The sequence below is a fragment of the Argentina anserina genome, chromosome 2 (genome assembly GCF_933775445.1).
Source record: "Argentina anserina chromosome 2, drPotAnse1.1, whole genome shotgun sequence".
NCBI lineage: Eukaryota > Viridiplantae > Streptophyta > Magnoliopsida > Rosales > Rosaceae > Argentina > Argentina anserina.
In genome coordinates, this window is record NC_065873.1 from 20,398,078 (window position 1) to 20,416,261 (window position 18,184).

The window sequence follows — 18,184 nt, forward strand, 5'->3', positions numbered from 1 at the left end:
GAGTTTGGGATTGATTTTATTTATGATTATTTTCAGGCCTTTGGATTGGGTAGTGAAGGAGTAGTGGGGCCGAGATCGGTGCGAGGAGAGGTGTTGAAGGAGAGAGGAGTGGAGACGTTACCGTTTGGCGGGAAGAGGTTACTGAAGGAGACAAACGGAGAGAGAATCGAGGGTTTCGTTCAGAGACTCGTGGCGTGTGGAAGGAGCAGTTTGCCACCTAGTCCGTGCAAGGATTCCGCCGTCGTTAGCCAACTCGCTAACGACCGTTAATTAGCAATGGAATTGTAATTTGTAGGTTTGGGAAGTTTGTTAATTTGTAAAACCAAGCTCAGGTTTATGGTAGCAAAGCTAATAATTACCCCACCACCTGTTCAGTTCTACCGGAAACTCTGATTAACCTAACTAATCGGCGGCGTTAGCCTTTAAATTTGCTTGTTTTGCTAACGAGGCTGAACATGTTTTTGTTGCCAAAATGGTTGATGTTCACATTCATCATGCAAATTCCGAGTCATGTGACATTACATTGTGATCGAGACTGCGGATAATATAGATCCAAACCATTTTGCGGTACCATATCCAAACACAGCTGAGTATCTTATTCGCGTTAGTTGCATTACTATTGGTAGCATCTGTCAACTGGTAAAATACAATATCGGAAAGAGAGGAATGGACTGATGGTGAAAGTTTTACGTGAACTTTAGGATGGGGTGTGACATATATCCATTGTTTCACTCCGAAGCTTTGTCGACCATAACCATAAGTCGCTACATCATTACGTGTTTTGTGTTCAAAATAACTAGACATGTCATTTCATCATAAACATACATTCACACTTATCTACTAAAAAAGCATCGAAGACTCATTTACTATACAAATGTGAATGACTATGATTGATTGCATGACATATATAATAAAAACACATGGTAACCTTCATATATAGATTGTTTTAGATATTAATATTGCATAGTGTACTTACACGTCGTGATTCTTCTAAGTCGTTTACATATAGATTTATTGTTTCATATTTAATTTTGTTTTCTTCTTTTCAACGTGTTTTTTTTTATGTTTGGATTTGATAAATCAGAAACTAATTTCCCTCACAGTTTGACTTATGATATGTTATTTTCATAATATTACCAATTTGCATCAACTGACTATGAAGGTATCTCTATCGAAGGCGTACGGAAGTATGGAACATACAGAAGTGATGGAAACCATTCACCTTTCGACAGGATGCACGATTAATACCTCGCCTAAACTTCTCGATCGTGAGTAGTTAGTTACTAGCTAGCAAACCTATCACTGAGACTGAAACATAAGTGGTTGAAACCAAGCACGAATCCTGAACCCTGGTAACCCACCACGTCGTGTTTCACATCTTCAATACATAGCATTAGCCATGTAGCCATAGCTAGCTTCACTTTTAGCCACACTCAACAATCATGGTACATTCAGAACAGATCGTTGATGCACCTAGCCATAGCAAGTTGCAAGGGCTATAGATAGTAAGCTCCGCAAACCTTTTCACAGAACCCAGCTACCGTCGTAAACATGCAGTAATGGATCGAATCGTTATTAGGTGAGAAAGATCCATTTCAATACCTAACTTCGTATAATTTTTCACTTTCTGGGAATCCTATCACTTAATACCTCTCCTCCGGCCGGCCATTTCTGGTAGGTAAGTTTTGGTGCAGTAACTAACGCCGTACTCATTAATTAGCTTGAGAACAGAAAGCCCTACTTGCTCGTTAATTTTTTTCTGCTTCTTTTCTGGGGGTACTATCATTTTCTTCGTCTTCCTCCTTGGCTCGTTGCACAGATCAGTGATTAATATACTGCACAGCTTTATTAATGACGATAATGTCAATCTATAAGACAAAGTGTGCGGCCAATTAAGGTTAAGATCTAGCTGAGGCTGCTTAGATTAGACAACCTGTATCGATGGGGACTTCCCGTGAGCATTATGTAGGAAAATATGAAATATCAGAATCCTATGAATTTCAGTGAATGTGGTTATTTGTGGGCGAGGGGGGACCTCGTGATCTAATTTCAGAAATGGATTTTTATGGATATGAAAAACTGTATGATTCTTCCTTCTCTGTACATAATTCGTAGTTTATTCCCTACTTTCCATTAAGAGGAGAATTATTCCTTACAGCAAGATAGAAAACAACCCAGGTTTTGGGCTGTTAAATATTTCTAAGGCGTACTGATATATGACTGCTTATGAGAACTTGCAGGTTGCCTATATGTCTGTTTCGCAATAGCCAAAAAATACTTACTGACCTATTCAGTACTCCGTATATATCACACTGCTAATTGCAAGTTTTGACCTCTAAGATAAATATAGGAGCTGTCGAAATCCCCACAATGGGGTTTGCAGTTTTCCTATATTTGGTTGTACATCGATCTGTTGCGATGCCTGCTTAGTAATTGATGATCATCTTATAACCAAAATAGGTTTTTGTGAACGAAATCAGAAAAATTATATATATACCATTTTGATTATGTAATATTAAAAAACATTAACACTAAGAAAATAAATATAAATATAAATATAAATAGTCAAATTATAAAACAACATATAATAATAGAAAATGAACAAAAATCAATAATTTTCATATATTAACCACCCATATATTCAGTAATTACCCACTTATATCTTCAGTAATCACCCACTTACTAGAAACTCTATCTCCACTATTGAGAAATTCTTAGGTTCGACCAACGCACAACCTGTCCTATGCGACCGCCCAGTTAAAGAGTAACACGTGGCATAATCTATCCCAGGACAGAAACTTCGGCTGATTCTTCTTCTTCTTCCATCTCTTACTTTCCTTTGTCTAACATCAGCCTGACCCCAACAAAGATGATTCAAAATAAATAATAGCCGGAGAGTGTAGGCGGGAACATCATCGTGAACCACATCGGCATGAGTCAATCGGAGAGAGAAATTATCGCCAAGGACTGTGGCAGTCTGCTCGTTGCGGCTGGAGGGTGAGCCCATATTACCGGTCATGTAGGCGGACTGATTACCTAGCTGTTCTCACCGTTGTCAGCTGGGTTATGGGGGTCGGGAACAAAAGAGGAAGAAGGTAGAGACCTTCTGGGAAAAAAAGAGGAAGAAGATGGAAAGAGGGGAATTATGTTGAGACACGTGTCGATTATTTATTGGTTGGGTATATGACAGGTGGTGTGGTTAGCGCACGGAAGAATTTCTCCTCCACTGTTTGCAATAAGGTCCTTGTAGTAAAACTCTAATTATCTTAAAATTTTACAAACATTGGACCGCACCCACTAAGTGTGTGTTTCATTATAGTATACACTGATCTTTTAGAGAGCTGACGCATATGATTATACATGGCCACCCAAAAAGACGACGATATTTGATTGATATTTTGCTCCTACTTTCTTCCAATTTGATAAACCCACTGTGAATATTATTCAAACATTAACGGTCAGCTTTATGTGATTATAGATGAGGCAATTAGAAAAATTTAAGGTACAAATTTGCATGTTATGCAACTTAAAATTATACGGCCATCATTACACGTGTGTGGAATCAATTGTTAGTAACATAATTTTAGGTCTCATATATAACATGCGCGCCAATGGACAAACTCAAACAACCATCTTGCCCTCCAAATTATATGTATATTCATAAATATGCAATATAAAGTATTATAAAGCACAATCAATCATAAACACAAATAGGTTTACTCTAATTATGTCAAAAATTATATGGCTTCAAAGGTAGGCACTAGGCAGCTAGCTTATCTGCTGATGTGGTAGCTCCGATTCCTCCGAAGTAAGTCTGAATTTTGTATTTATACGTGCTAATTAAGCAAGTAGTACGTGATACGGTAATACCAATGTGTTAGTGCAAAACAACCCGAGGCCGACAAGTTTTGGAAGCGAGTCAAATCCCAGTGTGATCTTTTAGTCTTTGCCCCACCCCAAAATTACTTGGAACAAAAAATACCCTCTAACTTAATTTGTTTCTTCTGTACCAAACAATTCGAGTTGTGCGGGTTCGATACGTGGCTCAATGCTCTTAGTTTATCGTTTTCTAATTATTTAGGACAAGAACTACGGACAAATTGCTACGTCGTTTAATAGTTTTCACAAAGTTTTTGGTGCTATAATCATCCTAATTCCCCTACCAAATTGCAATTATATATAACGAGGCAACCCACTTAATAATGGAAACAAAGTTAATTACTATATGAAAACCCAGATGGCTCCTCCGTCACATAGCATGCCATCAATCGAAGTTGGATAATAATATTGCATTTGCATCATATTTTGTGCTCTGAGCCTCTGACTTTAGCTCTTTTCCGATAGTGTTTTTTTTTTGTTAAAGAGTAATTCATAAAAGGGATAAAGCCCAACATACAAGACCCGTATATAGTCAGAATGAAATAATACAAATAGCACGGCTCGCAGAAAAAGTGAAAAGAAACTGATAACTCATTAATCTATGGGTCAATGATCCTACAAATGAAAAGTATAAAAGTAATTATACTAACAATTCTACCACACACACCTCTAAAGCTAGCTAACACTAACGATGTCATCAACATTGACAAGCATAAGGTAGCAGGGTGTACTATATTGGAGCGTAGAAGCTCGAATACCCAACGTCATTCTAATTCTAAAACATAGATCATATGGAAACCACAAACAAAACATCATACATACCATCATTGAACCTCAACACATGAAAGAGCTGAGCCTGACGAAAGAGAATCAAGAACCGTAACCATAACAAAGAACCAGTACTGAAGAAAATGGGGGGTGATGAATCCACGCTTGAGCACCCATAATCCAATTGGTAAGTTTCAAATGCACTTTAAGCGTGCAGACCTACATAGCACGGAAGCTTGGTTGGACGACTGATTCCCGCTTTGGAAGCGGAAGCGGGAGCGGAAGCGCGGGGAAGCGCGATTCCGAAAAAGGTGGGTTTGGAAGCGCGGCGGAAGCGTTGGCTTCCAAATTGGAAGCGCGACGGAAGTGTAGGCTTCTAAATTGGAAGCGCGACGGAAGCGTTGGCTTCCAAATTGGAAGCGCAGCGGAAGCGTTGACTTCCAAATTGGAAGCGTGATTCCTTCTCTACCTCTATTTCATCAATCAATGTCTTGAGACTCTTCTTATCGTCTCATCTTCTTATTTATTTCGTTAACCGGTTAAAGATGATCAACATCAATCAATCTAATATGTGTCAGAAATAAGGGGGAGAGATATCAGGAAAATCTAGATGAGAGAGATATATAGAGAGAAGACAGAGAGTTGTGGAGAGATATGAAAAAAAATCCAGATTAGAGAAAAGAGACAGAGAGAAAACGAACTTTTTTTTTATCAATTTCATCTAGTGATATCTCTTTGACTTGCACGTGCCCAACACCTTCACACTATGTTGTACATTCTTTTGTTTTTTTTTGAAATGAAGCTTTAATAATGCAATAATTAAAGATAATCATGGGTTAGAAAATAAGTCATTAATATTTATCCAGTTATTTTTAATACTAGATAAAATAATTAAAAAATAAAATATAAAAATATTATATATATATATATGTATATATTTATTATTCTGACGCTTCCAAAACGCACCCGCTTCCTTAATTTTTGGAAAAAAAACGCTTCCGCGTTTCCAAACGCTTCGCTTCCACGTACCCGCACCCGATTCCATGCAGCCTAGGTGCAGACACACAAACTTTCATCAGAGTATGCAATAGTAGTTAACGAGTTATTTTGGTGTTGAGTAACCAATAATTTGGAAACAGTTAGGATAGATTGACATCGATTTAAGGAACCATGTCCTTCCGAACTGGACTATGCCAGTAATATCCACAAAGGGATAATGCACCACACATTGGGTGAAAACTGCACCACTAAACGGGTTAAATGACTGCATATAGTAGTAAGCATAGAAAATAAGATAGTTACCTCATATGGGCCAAAAACCCATACCCAGGCCCAGACTCTCGGCTCATGAGGCGAACGCCCAACACCCATGGGAAAGAACTAGGCCCAAAGGACCAGTGCAGCACACCCAGTAGCCGTCGTCCTTGTCGTTAATTGCCGCACCAGAGTTGTCGTGCCACCACCATAGTTGACACAAAATAATGAAATATGATAAGAAACACCTACAACCCAGCGGCACACCCATCGGCTAATTATACGACCTTCTTTCATGACTTTGTTCGGATGGAGGTAAAATTAGATGTATCACCTCACTCTACTGTGATAAGATTCATGACTATATTTCCAAGTCTCATATTGAAGAACATACCCTTAAACTATGCACTTAGAAATATTTCCTAATTTCCAATTTCCTAAGTCCTAACATAAGATCAAATAACAACCATCAAGAAAAAATAACATGAGATCAAATAAATTTAGAAATTATTTGATGCTTCCCGATAAAGCTAGCCAAATTTTATTCCCCATGCCAGCAGAAACTGTTCAAGTCACATGAAATTACTCCTGCTACTGTCACCTTGCTCATAGACATAAATTAATAGATATGCATATGATATATATTCTGACCCATCAAGCATCTATTTCTAGCTAGCTTACTTTGTTTTCACTTTTGATCTGATGGTGGTTCTAAAAAAAATTACAGATTCTTGTTGTAGGATCTTCTTTCTGTAGTTTTTACTTATAGGCTTGTTTCTTCTTTTTGTTAATGGTTTCATATCAATGCTCATTCAAGGACTAGAAAAGGAAGGAGATAGATTTACAACTTGGTTTGCTTCTTTTGTTAAAGCTTTTAGTAAAGCAGATTCTAGTTAGGCTTCTTACATTTAATAAAGTTCCATTATGCAGTAGATAGGTTTGTTACACTAAATATATCTATAAATGTACATCAGTTGGTGTGTATCATTCAGTAGGCTATCAAATGATTTATAAATTGTTCAGTTATCATTATGCATGATTTGCTTTAGGCCATCATATGATTGATAAATTGATCAGGTCTATCGCCATCAATCCCCATCATACGTGTATATATATATATATATATATATATATATATGGAAATTAGAGAATCAGCTTGATGATTAGAAAATATAGGCAGTTGGCAGCAGGTTTTTCTCTCGTGGAGTGGAACTAGGTTCTAAGGGAAGCGAACCGCATGGTGCCGCAGCAAAGCTTGCGATTGCGAGGTTGAACTCTTCGGACTGGGTTAGCAGACCCCCTATCTCCTTTGTTCATGTTCTCAGAAGTGATGGTCTCACATGACCTCCATTGTACTAAACTTTTAGTCTTATTATATTCTTTTCCTTAGTCTCGTTCTTCAGTTGTTATTTTTTATTTGCTGGTTTATCTAGGCTTTAATGAAGTTTATCCATTGACAAAAAAAAAAAGGAAATATATACGGGGTTCAAAAGGCTTAGATTCTAAAGACGCTACTGAAAGCCTTTTTTAGGTCGTGTTTTAGAAAGCGTCTTGAAGTTGTTTTTGTCCATTTAAATCCAAATTTTCATCAATAGTACACGTACACGATGAACTAACAAAGAAGATAAAATTATTAACGAAGTTGAAGTTGTGGATGTAGTTTGGTAGGCAATCTTATTCAATAGACAATCATGATTTCCAATTGATTAAGACCGTACCTAAGATCCTAACTAGGAGTACTGTAATATGAAGATTATTACTTTTTTGTGGAAAACACATTTGATTAACACCCCAAGTTATACTCTTCAAAAGAATCATGTCCATTTCCATCAAACCAAGCATTGAGATCCTCTTTTTTATAATTCATCTCCACCAACTTCATTAAGGGGCTTGTTTTGCTATTACATGTTAATCATCAACTTAACTCGAACCTTGTCGAAGTATGCAAACACGATATTAACTCAGCTATGTTGTCCCCAATACTCAAAGGAAGTGCCTTCATTACTCTCTTAAATATTGATCAAGAGCAAACAAGAAAAATTCCTGGTAAAATCGGGTCATCAACTCACGTTGAATACGTTCACGCCTTTGTACACACACTCATCAATCGCATCCATATCTATTGTACTGTTCGTAGTTATATGTAGTTGACATTGAGATTTGATATATTATGATTGTATAATAGTTTGAACTTTGAAGTCTTTGTAAAAATACTTATTGTAGTTTTTGTTGTTATGAGATGAATTCGCAAATCGCAATCTCTCACTTCCAGCGAATAGGCTAATGTGACATATATCATCAAACAATGCAGGCACAGATTCTTCATTGTCCACGTATTTTCCTACCATACCTCGTTACTTTTTCTTTTAATTTGAATGATGTCTAATTTAATGTTCTTTCAAGTAATATATATAACTAGATGCCAAGTATATATTTTTCCGTTCTAAAAAAAAGTATAGATTTTTCATTAATCGAGTTGTCCGTCATATATATACTTGTAAACCAAAGCATGTACGTAGTGTACTCGCAAGTCGCAATTTATATGTGCAAAACCAACTAGGGCTTCAGGAAAATTCTATGGTGCAGGCCTCTAATCCACCGTCCATACACCCTACAGATCCTCGTGCATTTCAAGACACCATTTATCCACCGTCCGATTCGGTATGTATGGTATGAAGCGCTGCACCATAGACGAATCCTAGGGCTTCACACCATAAAACATTTTAGTCGGTGGGAAGATTCATTACAAGAATATCTTCATAGCTCAGATCGATCGGTTTCTATCTGGGCAATTCATCTAATACCCCAAGAGGCAAAAGGACAGGACATCAAAACGAATGATCCTTTTCATCCTGGCCTTATCTGAGTTACCTCTCTTTAATTTTGAGCTACCACCAGATCGATCTACTCGAAATAACTAACTAACAAATGTACTGGAACGAATTCTAACATAATCAAACTCGATTATGTATATATATTAAGATCAAGCACTGTCCTCTGTAACTACAAATGTCGATGCCTTTAAATAGCTACTGTCGATATCATAGTTCTGGAAATGAGTACGCGTGAGAGTACATAAACACTCTGTATAATTGAATTCCAGAATCTGTCTTCTTTTCTTCTTAATTGTTAGGTGTTAATTTATTTTCTAAAGAAAAAGTACTGATGCGTTCATCGAAATCATTTAAGTGATGAGCCACAACCAGCTAGATTTGATGCCACTCAATCATAATTTTTATAAGTATATATGTTTGTTTGTTGAAGGAATTTTTTTTTCTCGATTACAATATATATATATATATATATTTCAATTATAATTTGTTGAAAGAAATTAAACAGGCGTTTATACACCCGCTATGGACCTGCGAAAAGATCACGGTTATATTATAATTGGGTCCTATAATTAACATGATAATACAATCTTAAGAAAAAAACACATGATAATTCTTATTGATACGCACTGAAATAAAAATAAAACTCAAATGATATCCAAGTTTTTACTGCTCTCAAACTGAAGTCAAATATCCCAAAAAAGAAGAAGAAAGAAACTGCAATACGTGCACATTGCCATGTTCTAATATTTTTTTCGTTTTATATAGCCACATCAGTACATCAATTTACTATCCTATTATTTGAATGTTAGATTGATTTTCAGAGTTATATAAGAAAAAGTTATTATAGAAATTATGTGAATGATGGTTACATAAACATTGTTTGCATAATTAATACCGATAATATGCATAAGACTCTCAAATCCTGGCTACCTCCTAACGCAAGCATACCTCACAAGTCACAACGTTGGTCACAACAAGCAAATGTCTCTCGATATTTAACCCTAAACAATTCCCGATTTCAAAGCCTGCAGATATCTCTCGTTTGTGAAATCATTGATTTATTCATTTCCCCGGCCTTGTTATCCTCCTGAAATGTATTTCCAAGCATCTTTACCAACTTCTTACTCATGAAAATTTATAGACCAAATACGAGACAAGCTATTTCATTATTTACTTACCCAACATTCGATTGCATGCAATTGGTTCTTAGCCTCTTTCATTATGTGACTAATTGTTAGACACATAGACCAAAGAACGCTAACTCATGCCGCGCCCATTGCTCTATGTTTCCAGATCTCATGTACTCGTTCTTACGTAAAATTATATGATATCTACTCGATCGGACCCTCCGAACTGTGACATCAGATAGATTTTGATAAGATCTTGTCTGCTTTGTTTGTATATGTGTGGGATAAGTAACATACCTTTCTCATTTCCAATACGCCTTTTGTCTTCTTCTCCCTACAAACTAATTTATCACCATAATACTGCAGTACGTACTCTCTGGTCTCTATTATTCTGTCTATGCATTTACATCTCGGCCGGTCTCGATCCATGGTCTCATCGATCGTTTTACATATGGTCACATTTCGTATGCATGTATAGATACTTTTGTGTGAGAATCTTCACATATGTTAACGAAAACGTACGTACTACTCACTGTAAAGAATATTTACTTGCACGCATTTGTTTTGTTAATCATAGTAGTTGTGAATTTTTAGTTGGCTAAAGAGACAAATATACTTGTCACTGTATGTCAAATCCAATGAAAGTAGCGATGGAGACATGGTGCATTTCAGACCTCTCATACATATATGTCGGAATCTCTTTCTACAAACCCTAACTAAAATCCACAAAAATTATCGATGACTAGTTGTATTGATAATTATAAGGGTCAGGACTTTTGTTTCCTTTCGTAATTGGGCAATAATTATACTATAATTTCTTAAAACCACGTATATAAACAGGAGCGGGCCTAGGATTGAAATGGTACGAGGGGCTTCAATAACGAGGCTTATATAGCATTACACAATTTTTTAATTAAAAAAGTATTATTAATTTAAAATAATGTAGTAATTCTCTCATGAACAATTTGAGCAACATGCAATACAATACAATATAAAAGGAACATAAATAAAAATTAACTAAATTTTATTCTACGTAGAACCAACTCTTCAAAATCTTTGATCACCACCTCATTATCAACCGCTTTAGTAAATTCCTTCTTAATGTGGAGTATCATGCAATTATCAAGAAATTCGTTTTCTAACTTGTTTCTGAGTTTGTTTTTTATTATGTTCATGGATGACAAAGTTCTCTCAGTGGTAACAGTGGAAACGGGAAAGGTCAGCACTAGGCAAATCAGTCTATATGTCATCGGAAAAAACTCTGATTTCTTTATTTGAATAAGTTGCCGACATAAATCAGATATAAAATCTAAGTTGTGAAATGTTGCATTCTCAACTATATCTTTCATATAATATGCAGACTCCACTTATAGAGTAAGTAAATCATCTTACAAAAAATCTTGGGGATAAAAGGTTTTAGCAAGAAGTACATTTTCAGTTTCAAAAATGTACCAAGGACAGGATCAAGCCCAAACTTGGAGAAGTATCCATAAGCCACTGCTGCCACTTCTGCAGATAGTGCACAACGAATAATTTGATGGAAAACCGTCTTCACAGCTGATGGGAATCTGAAAATTATAAGTTGAAAATTGCATGTTTAGAACCCGGGTAACTTGTATTAAAAATCCTATAGTTGTTACTTTACTTGTTTACTTACACCAAAAGAGCACTTGTCCCCAGTGCTGTTGGTTTTACTAATACTCCAACGAATGAGATCAGGAGGATGCCACTCCATGACCGTTTACAAGGGAAGAAAAATGGAGCGGGTTTTGCCATCAACTCAGCATCTGTCATTTCTGTCGTTACCAATTTTCTGATAGCTATTGCTGTATATCCTGCAACAGCCAATGAAGCTAACCAGCCCCCAACTGCAGGATATAATGATACACACAAGAACTTGAGACAAGATCATGATAGAGGTAACAGTTAACAAACTCCCACTCACATCAGAACAGAAATCCTAATTCACGTAGAACCGTTTATCAATCAACATCCTAAAATGCTACTATATAGATGAATTTCTTTTCACATCTTCAAATTCTTTTTATCTTAACTTCTCACATTGATTTCCACTATAACAGTTGTCATCTTTATAGAAATGAAGTCAACCAAACTTGCATACGAAGACAGATTGTATATGCATAATGTTTAAATTTTCTTGAGTTTTCTATAAACAACTAAATTGTTAACTCAAGCGACAGAGCCACAAATGGGACAGAATGTGATATATGAATACTCAGCAGACGTTAAGAGAAAAAAGGTTTCTCTGCATACTTCAAGAGTACAAATGCATGTTGCCCACATCATGAAACTTATAATTAGTTGAACCAACAGTAGCTACAGTCTCTCAGCAGAGATGCTAGCAAAACCAGAGTTCCATGGGAATTGGAAATATTCTCTCTCCACAGTATTGAGAGAGAGGCTCGAGGATCTATACAAGTTCACCAAGTTAATCTGTTGTCTTGAAATTATAAGAGGAACTACTCTGGAGTCTAGTTCATTATTAGGTTGATGATTGCTCTCTGCCCTATAAACTGAATCACAACCATCTTGTCAAAATACTTCAAATTTCAATTCAATGCATAATTTCTATATTTTCCTTTGTATATTTTCAATCCCTATTTGTCAGTAAATCTGATCTTGTTTTCTTTTATTTGTCAGTAAATCTGCAGTCTAGTTCAATCCCTATTCCTTTGTATAATACTTTTCTTCAAACTTTTCCCCCATCCTCCGTCCTCCCATCTATACAATTCCACTTCAATGAACATCATGCAATAAAGTAACAAACACAACTAGTCAACTACAAAAACTAATCCACATGAGCTTTGGAATCAATCAAATTGAAAATTTGAAATCACAGGAGTGAGAGAACCTTTGTGTGATGAAATCGACGGAGGTGAGGGTGGGAGGAGTGTGGCAGAGGGCGCGGAGGACTAGAGGCCGACAGAGCAATGGGCGGCTGGGCAGTGGCTAGTGGGCGTCGAGCAGCAGACCAACAATGGATTTCGCGCGAGGAGAGAGAGAGAGACGAAGGACAAGTAACGAACGAATGAAACGATGGTTGTGCGGAGAACTAATGTCTTTTTTTTCTTGGGCTAGCTGATATGTAGTAAAAAATTTAAGCCCAAAATTTCTGCATGGCTCTAGCCAGACAAGCCTTGGGTTGGATCCGCCCCTGTATATAGATTTCATGCAATTGTTGATGGTGTCACTAGATGTTGAGAGAAGTATGTACAAGAAAAAACTTTAGATAAAATTGAAATCGCCAAGAGAAATGTATATATAGAAAGAAATGTGAATCAAGATTGAAAAATGCTCTCCTTCATTCCAAGGTTGTTTTATCGCTAAGGTTGATGTACGGGAAGATATATATATATATATATATATATATATATATATATATATATACATGGTTTCTCGGTTGTGGACGTCTGCACCGTCCGTACGGTCCAGATTCGCCAATTTCGGCCACCGGCGATACTCAATGACGGCGCCGACCAGCACAGCCGCACTCCCCTCCTCCCGATACTCATGTTTGTGCCGACCGGAGCTGCTGCACCGGCCTGGGTCGGCCGGAATCTCGAAATTTCAAGTTTATGGGCACTATGCGGAGATTTTAAGATTCTGACTGTCGTTGGCCGGCGCTGCAGCTCCGGTTGGCACAGACAGGAGCGTCGGAAGGAGGGAGTGCGGCTGTGCTAGTTAGCGTAATCGTTGCACGTCGCCGGTAGCCGGAATCACCTAATCCGCAACTGAGAATGACCCAAGCTATCATCAGATCCGAAATGGGAGGGGAGGAAGATAGAGATAACCAGTAAAAGAGATGCATATACCAAGCAACATAGGGTCCGACTCGGCATGCGTATTGAATAATCTCCATCTTTCTTGATCTCGGGCGCATATTTGAATCAGTCTTCAGTTACTTTATTAGAGGCTTGACGCAATCAAACTACTATAAGCCCAGCAAATGAATTCCATACACTAGAGAGTCGAGCTATTAAAGGAAAGACTATTACCGGCGTCAAAGAGATGAAGAAACAAGTCTGCTATATTTGACTAAGAGGTGACGCTTCATGCTAGTGTCCTACACTCATCTAAGTTATGGGCCTAATATTTAGTGTTGATTATTTGGCCCATTCTCAGTGGTTATTTCTAATACCCTAAGTTTTATCTTGTTTGTTTGTTTTTTTATCTCACTTATTATTTGAAAATCTTAAAATCATATCTTGATTGCTTTGTGTTCATAGTTTAGATTAATTAAGTTAGGATAAATCGATTCTCAATACCTAGTTGGAACGACCTTTTGATTTCTCACTATACTAACGACGATGTGTGCGCTTGTGAGTTTTAAATAAAATTTCACACCATCACATCTGTTGTGACATCTCATGTCACACTCATTGTCACACCCCATGTTACATTATCTATTACACCTCCTGTCACACTACTTGTTACATTACCTCTCACACCCACTGTCACACTACCTGTCACACCCCATGTCACACTACCTATCACAAACCATGTCACAACCTCTGTCACACTACCTATCACATTAACTGTCACACTCCATGTCACATGGTTTTTCTGTGACTTTGTTGTGACGAATAAGTAGAATGACTACAAATAACAAACTTTAATTTATTGTTATATAATTTTAAACTTCTCAAATCAACTAATATAATCCAAATATCGACACTCATGTAGTTGTACAAAATATCACTGGTCAAATTACTTATCACATTACATGTCACACAAACATTGTTATGTGATAGGTAGTGTGATTGGTAAACTGATAGTCACACTATCAACCACACTATCAGTCACACTAAGATTGTTTGTGTCGGGTAGAAAACTAAATTTGAAGAAACAACAAAAGAAAAACAAAATTTCTGATGTGGGCACCTAAAAAACTGCTATGGGCACCCAGAAAACTGCTATGGGCACCCATTGGTCACTATCATCTCAAATATTTCACCGAAGACCTCAGATGCCTAACTTCACCATTTCTGGCGGCTGGTTTCCTCACTACCTTTCCTCTATAGCTTGATTAAGTGACCACGACGCTGCTTTGGTTTCATAGAAGCTCATCTTCTTCAAGGTCGACCTTACTCACTCTCCAATTTGGTTAAAACTCTTGCCCGACTTGCACAAAATCTTGATGGCAAAGAACAAGCATGTAGTCAAGTTCATAAAGAAGCGAGAGGCCTCACTATGAGCACTCAGTTTCTAAGAGGAATGGAGATAAGAGAGATTTGAACTAATGTTGTCGTTGACAAATCCAGATCAAATCTTTGCCGACGAACAAACAAAGCTAAAGCAACCACACCACGACGACAAAGATGACCTAAAACAAGAGTCATGAGGACCTGAGCTTCACCTACAGATTTCCAAGATCTCAATGACAAAGATGATCATCTCATCGAGGCAACGGTTGAGTTAGGCCTTCCTCTCGGCAATCCCTAGCGCATGTGAGACGCGACTCCATCTCGGCGAGCCTGTCGGAGATTTTTTACCGCGACGGTGTTGTGGTGGTCGCTGGGTGATCGTGCGATGATGGTGAAGAGGGAGATAAGGGCGAAGGTGATGTTCAGTTGAACTTGATGGCGAGAAATTGAGGAGATTGTAATATTCGAGATTCTAATCTCGATTACCGACACATTAAGACTAATTAATCGATATTTATCTTAAATATCGAAAACGTAGCTTAATACGTCATTATTAAACTACACGTCACCACGAGCTCGGAAATGTTTTCATAATACTTTTCCAACGCTCGGTTTTATTTTTATGAACTTTCTAAATTGTACTTTGTTTTAAAAATATTTTCTGAAATTAGATTTTTCAGATTGGGTTTTTAGGTTATAGGCTTTGTGAAAAGCCTAAAAGTTTTGTTAATCCAGGCCCTAGGCCCAAACCCATTCTTCTCTTCTTCAAAAAATTCATTTCTCCTTCTCTTCTTCTTCTTTTCTGGACAACACACCAAACAGAGAGAAAAAATCTATGTTGCCTCCACCGAAGACCTCCACCGTCTCCCTTGATCTCCACCCATCGCTGCCGTCTTGGCAGCCCAACCACATGCATTATCACCTTCTTGACCGCCTCATATTCTTCTATTTAACCATGTCTCTCAATCATTCATTCACTCATGTTTTTGGTGAGACTAGAGATGAGACAGTGGAGTGGTCTTGGCACTCTGGCGAGTTCTCAAGCTCCGACGAAATTCTCAGCCCTAAATTTGGTAAGCCTAGTCTCTAATCCTAATTCCCAATTCACTTATGTCTTCAATTTCACAAATTGAAGGCTGACTTGATTTCTCTCTCTTCTGCAACTTCACCCCTGTGTTTGCCACCGTCCTCCTCCGCCATATCAACGGCTCAGTGGAGCCCTAGCAGCCTTTGAATCATATATTGGTGAGCCAAGTTCTCTTCCTCTAGTTTTGACTTGATTCTCATTCGAATTCCTCCGATATAGCTTAATTCCAATCCTTGATTTCTTTGTTGATTTTCTGCCAAGAAACCTATACTCCATCGTCTTCTCTTTCAAACCTAGGCAACTTGGAGACCATGAGTAGCAGAAATCATCATGGAGCCTTAGTGGCACAGTAGCAGCTCGAGTTGAAGCCGAGAAGTGCGGTGCCATCGATTTCCATCCTTAGTTTCTCTGAGGTAGCAATCAGGTTATTTTTCTTTTGTGATTGTGAAATTTGGAATTTTTGTTGTGTTGTGGAGATGTTGAGAAGCCTAGAATTGCTTTGCATGTTAGTTTAGGCTTGATATGAGATGGTTTTGGAGGTCGGAAAATGTGAATGGGGTGATAAGGTGAAAATCTGGGTTTTTACTATTATAGTTTAATTTTTTTACTGTTTTACCACAGTATGAAATTATTAAATTGCCCTTGGTAAAAAAGTTATTGTTTTATTGTTTGACTTTTACTATTTATGGTTTTATCATAAGTTACCTTTTACTATTTGTTAAAAGATTTTAACAATTTTACTTTACCTAGATAACTTAATGAAAACCAAACTTATTTAAAATGGCGACGATTAAAAATTATCATTCAGTTACAACAAGTAGTAGAAGTTCTGATTCATGCTCGGTTCGAGAATCGAGAACTCGCGTCTAACTTAGAAATGTGTCGGTAAAATATATATATCATCGAAACGATTCATAGTGTGTTTAACACATGCTTAATATCGTTCGATAATTAGAGTTGGACTACTTTCGAGTCATTCTAAAATTAGTCAAGTATTGGTCAAACTTTGTCAACGTAATCAATTCTTGGTCAAATTAGGAATAAAGGATCGAGTCGACTTACGATACTCAAATTTGGTATTGAGTCTTTGATTATTGAATTCAGAGTTATGCTACGAAATCGTATAAAGTTGGGGCAACAACAGTAGCAGTATTACTTCAGAATTGGGGGTAGCGAGAATTCTGCACTTTGTTGATGCCTCTTTTCCACAAGTCTAAAGTCAAGGCCTGGCATGCGAAGAACCGAATCAACGGTCCTAAAATCACACCAAGCTTAACGGAAGGTAACGGAGCTTGTGAGGCTCATCGTCAAAATAGAGCACATAAAAAATTTTGGGCTTAGGAACCAAAGTTCATACATTATGTGGCTTTAAATTGGACATTGGGCTAGTAGAGAAATGGATCTTCAACCGAATAAAGCCAAGGCCTATTTTTAGTCCAAAATCCATCACATAACCCATGTCTATTTTCCATTTCAGTTGCTTCATCCCCATTGGCAAACACGTTCTACCACTTTTGCTGCTGGGATTGGTGCTTGGCTAGTTCCGACAGCACCAGAAAATCAGAAAAAGACAATCACGCCTAGATCTTCTAAGATATCTTTGATTTGATATCCCCACAACTTCCTTTGAGCATGATTTAAGGAGCCCATGATCTTTGGTTGGTGACAGCAGCACCAAGGTGCCGACCTATCCCTCCCATCACCGCCCCTATCCATAGAACACTCATCCGAGATGAAGAGAAGCGTTGAGCACCATTGGTCTTTAAGGTTCATACTCCCTTCCCAACTCCACTATAAAGAGGGAAGGTTGTTGTTTCAAAGACGGGGGATGGATGAGGATTCAATCCAACTCATTCCAACCTGGGGGAGATTCATTCCAATTCATTCCATCGGATCCCAATCCAGAAAGACCCAGTAACTTCAAGCAAGAGAGCATGCCTCATCTCTCATACTCAAACCATCACCCACCTTGCTTTAATCCTCATGCAATCTCATCTCTACTGAACTCACAAGCATCCAGCTCCCCTACCACGCCTTCTGTAAGTTTCATCATTGTGAGTTCGATTTGTT

At 37.6% G+C, this 18,184-nt stretch overlaps 1 protein-coding gene across 2 annotated transcripts in view; it reads left to right on the forward strand.

Moving 5' to 3' along the window:
* Positions 1-18,184, forward strand: part of LOC126784838 (probable inactive patatin-like protein 9) — a 64,782-nt gene that overhangs the window by 1,256 nt on the left and 45,342 nt on the right. The window contains exon 2 of one of the 2 annotated variants that reach the window (XM_050510351.1): positions 37-295. In XM_050510351.1, the coding sequence (XP_050366308.1) occupies positions 37-270 (234 nt within the window). In that variant the 3' untranslated portion in view covers positions 271-295. Of the gene's footprint in view, positions 1-36; positions 363-18,184 lie in introns of those variants that run through there. The other variant, XM_050510349.1, reaches the window with a different exon arrangement.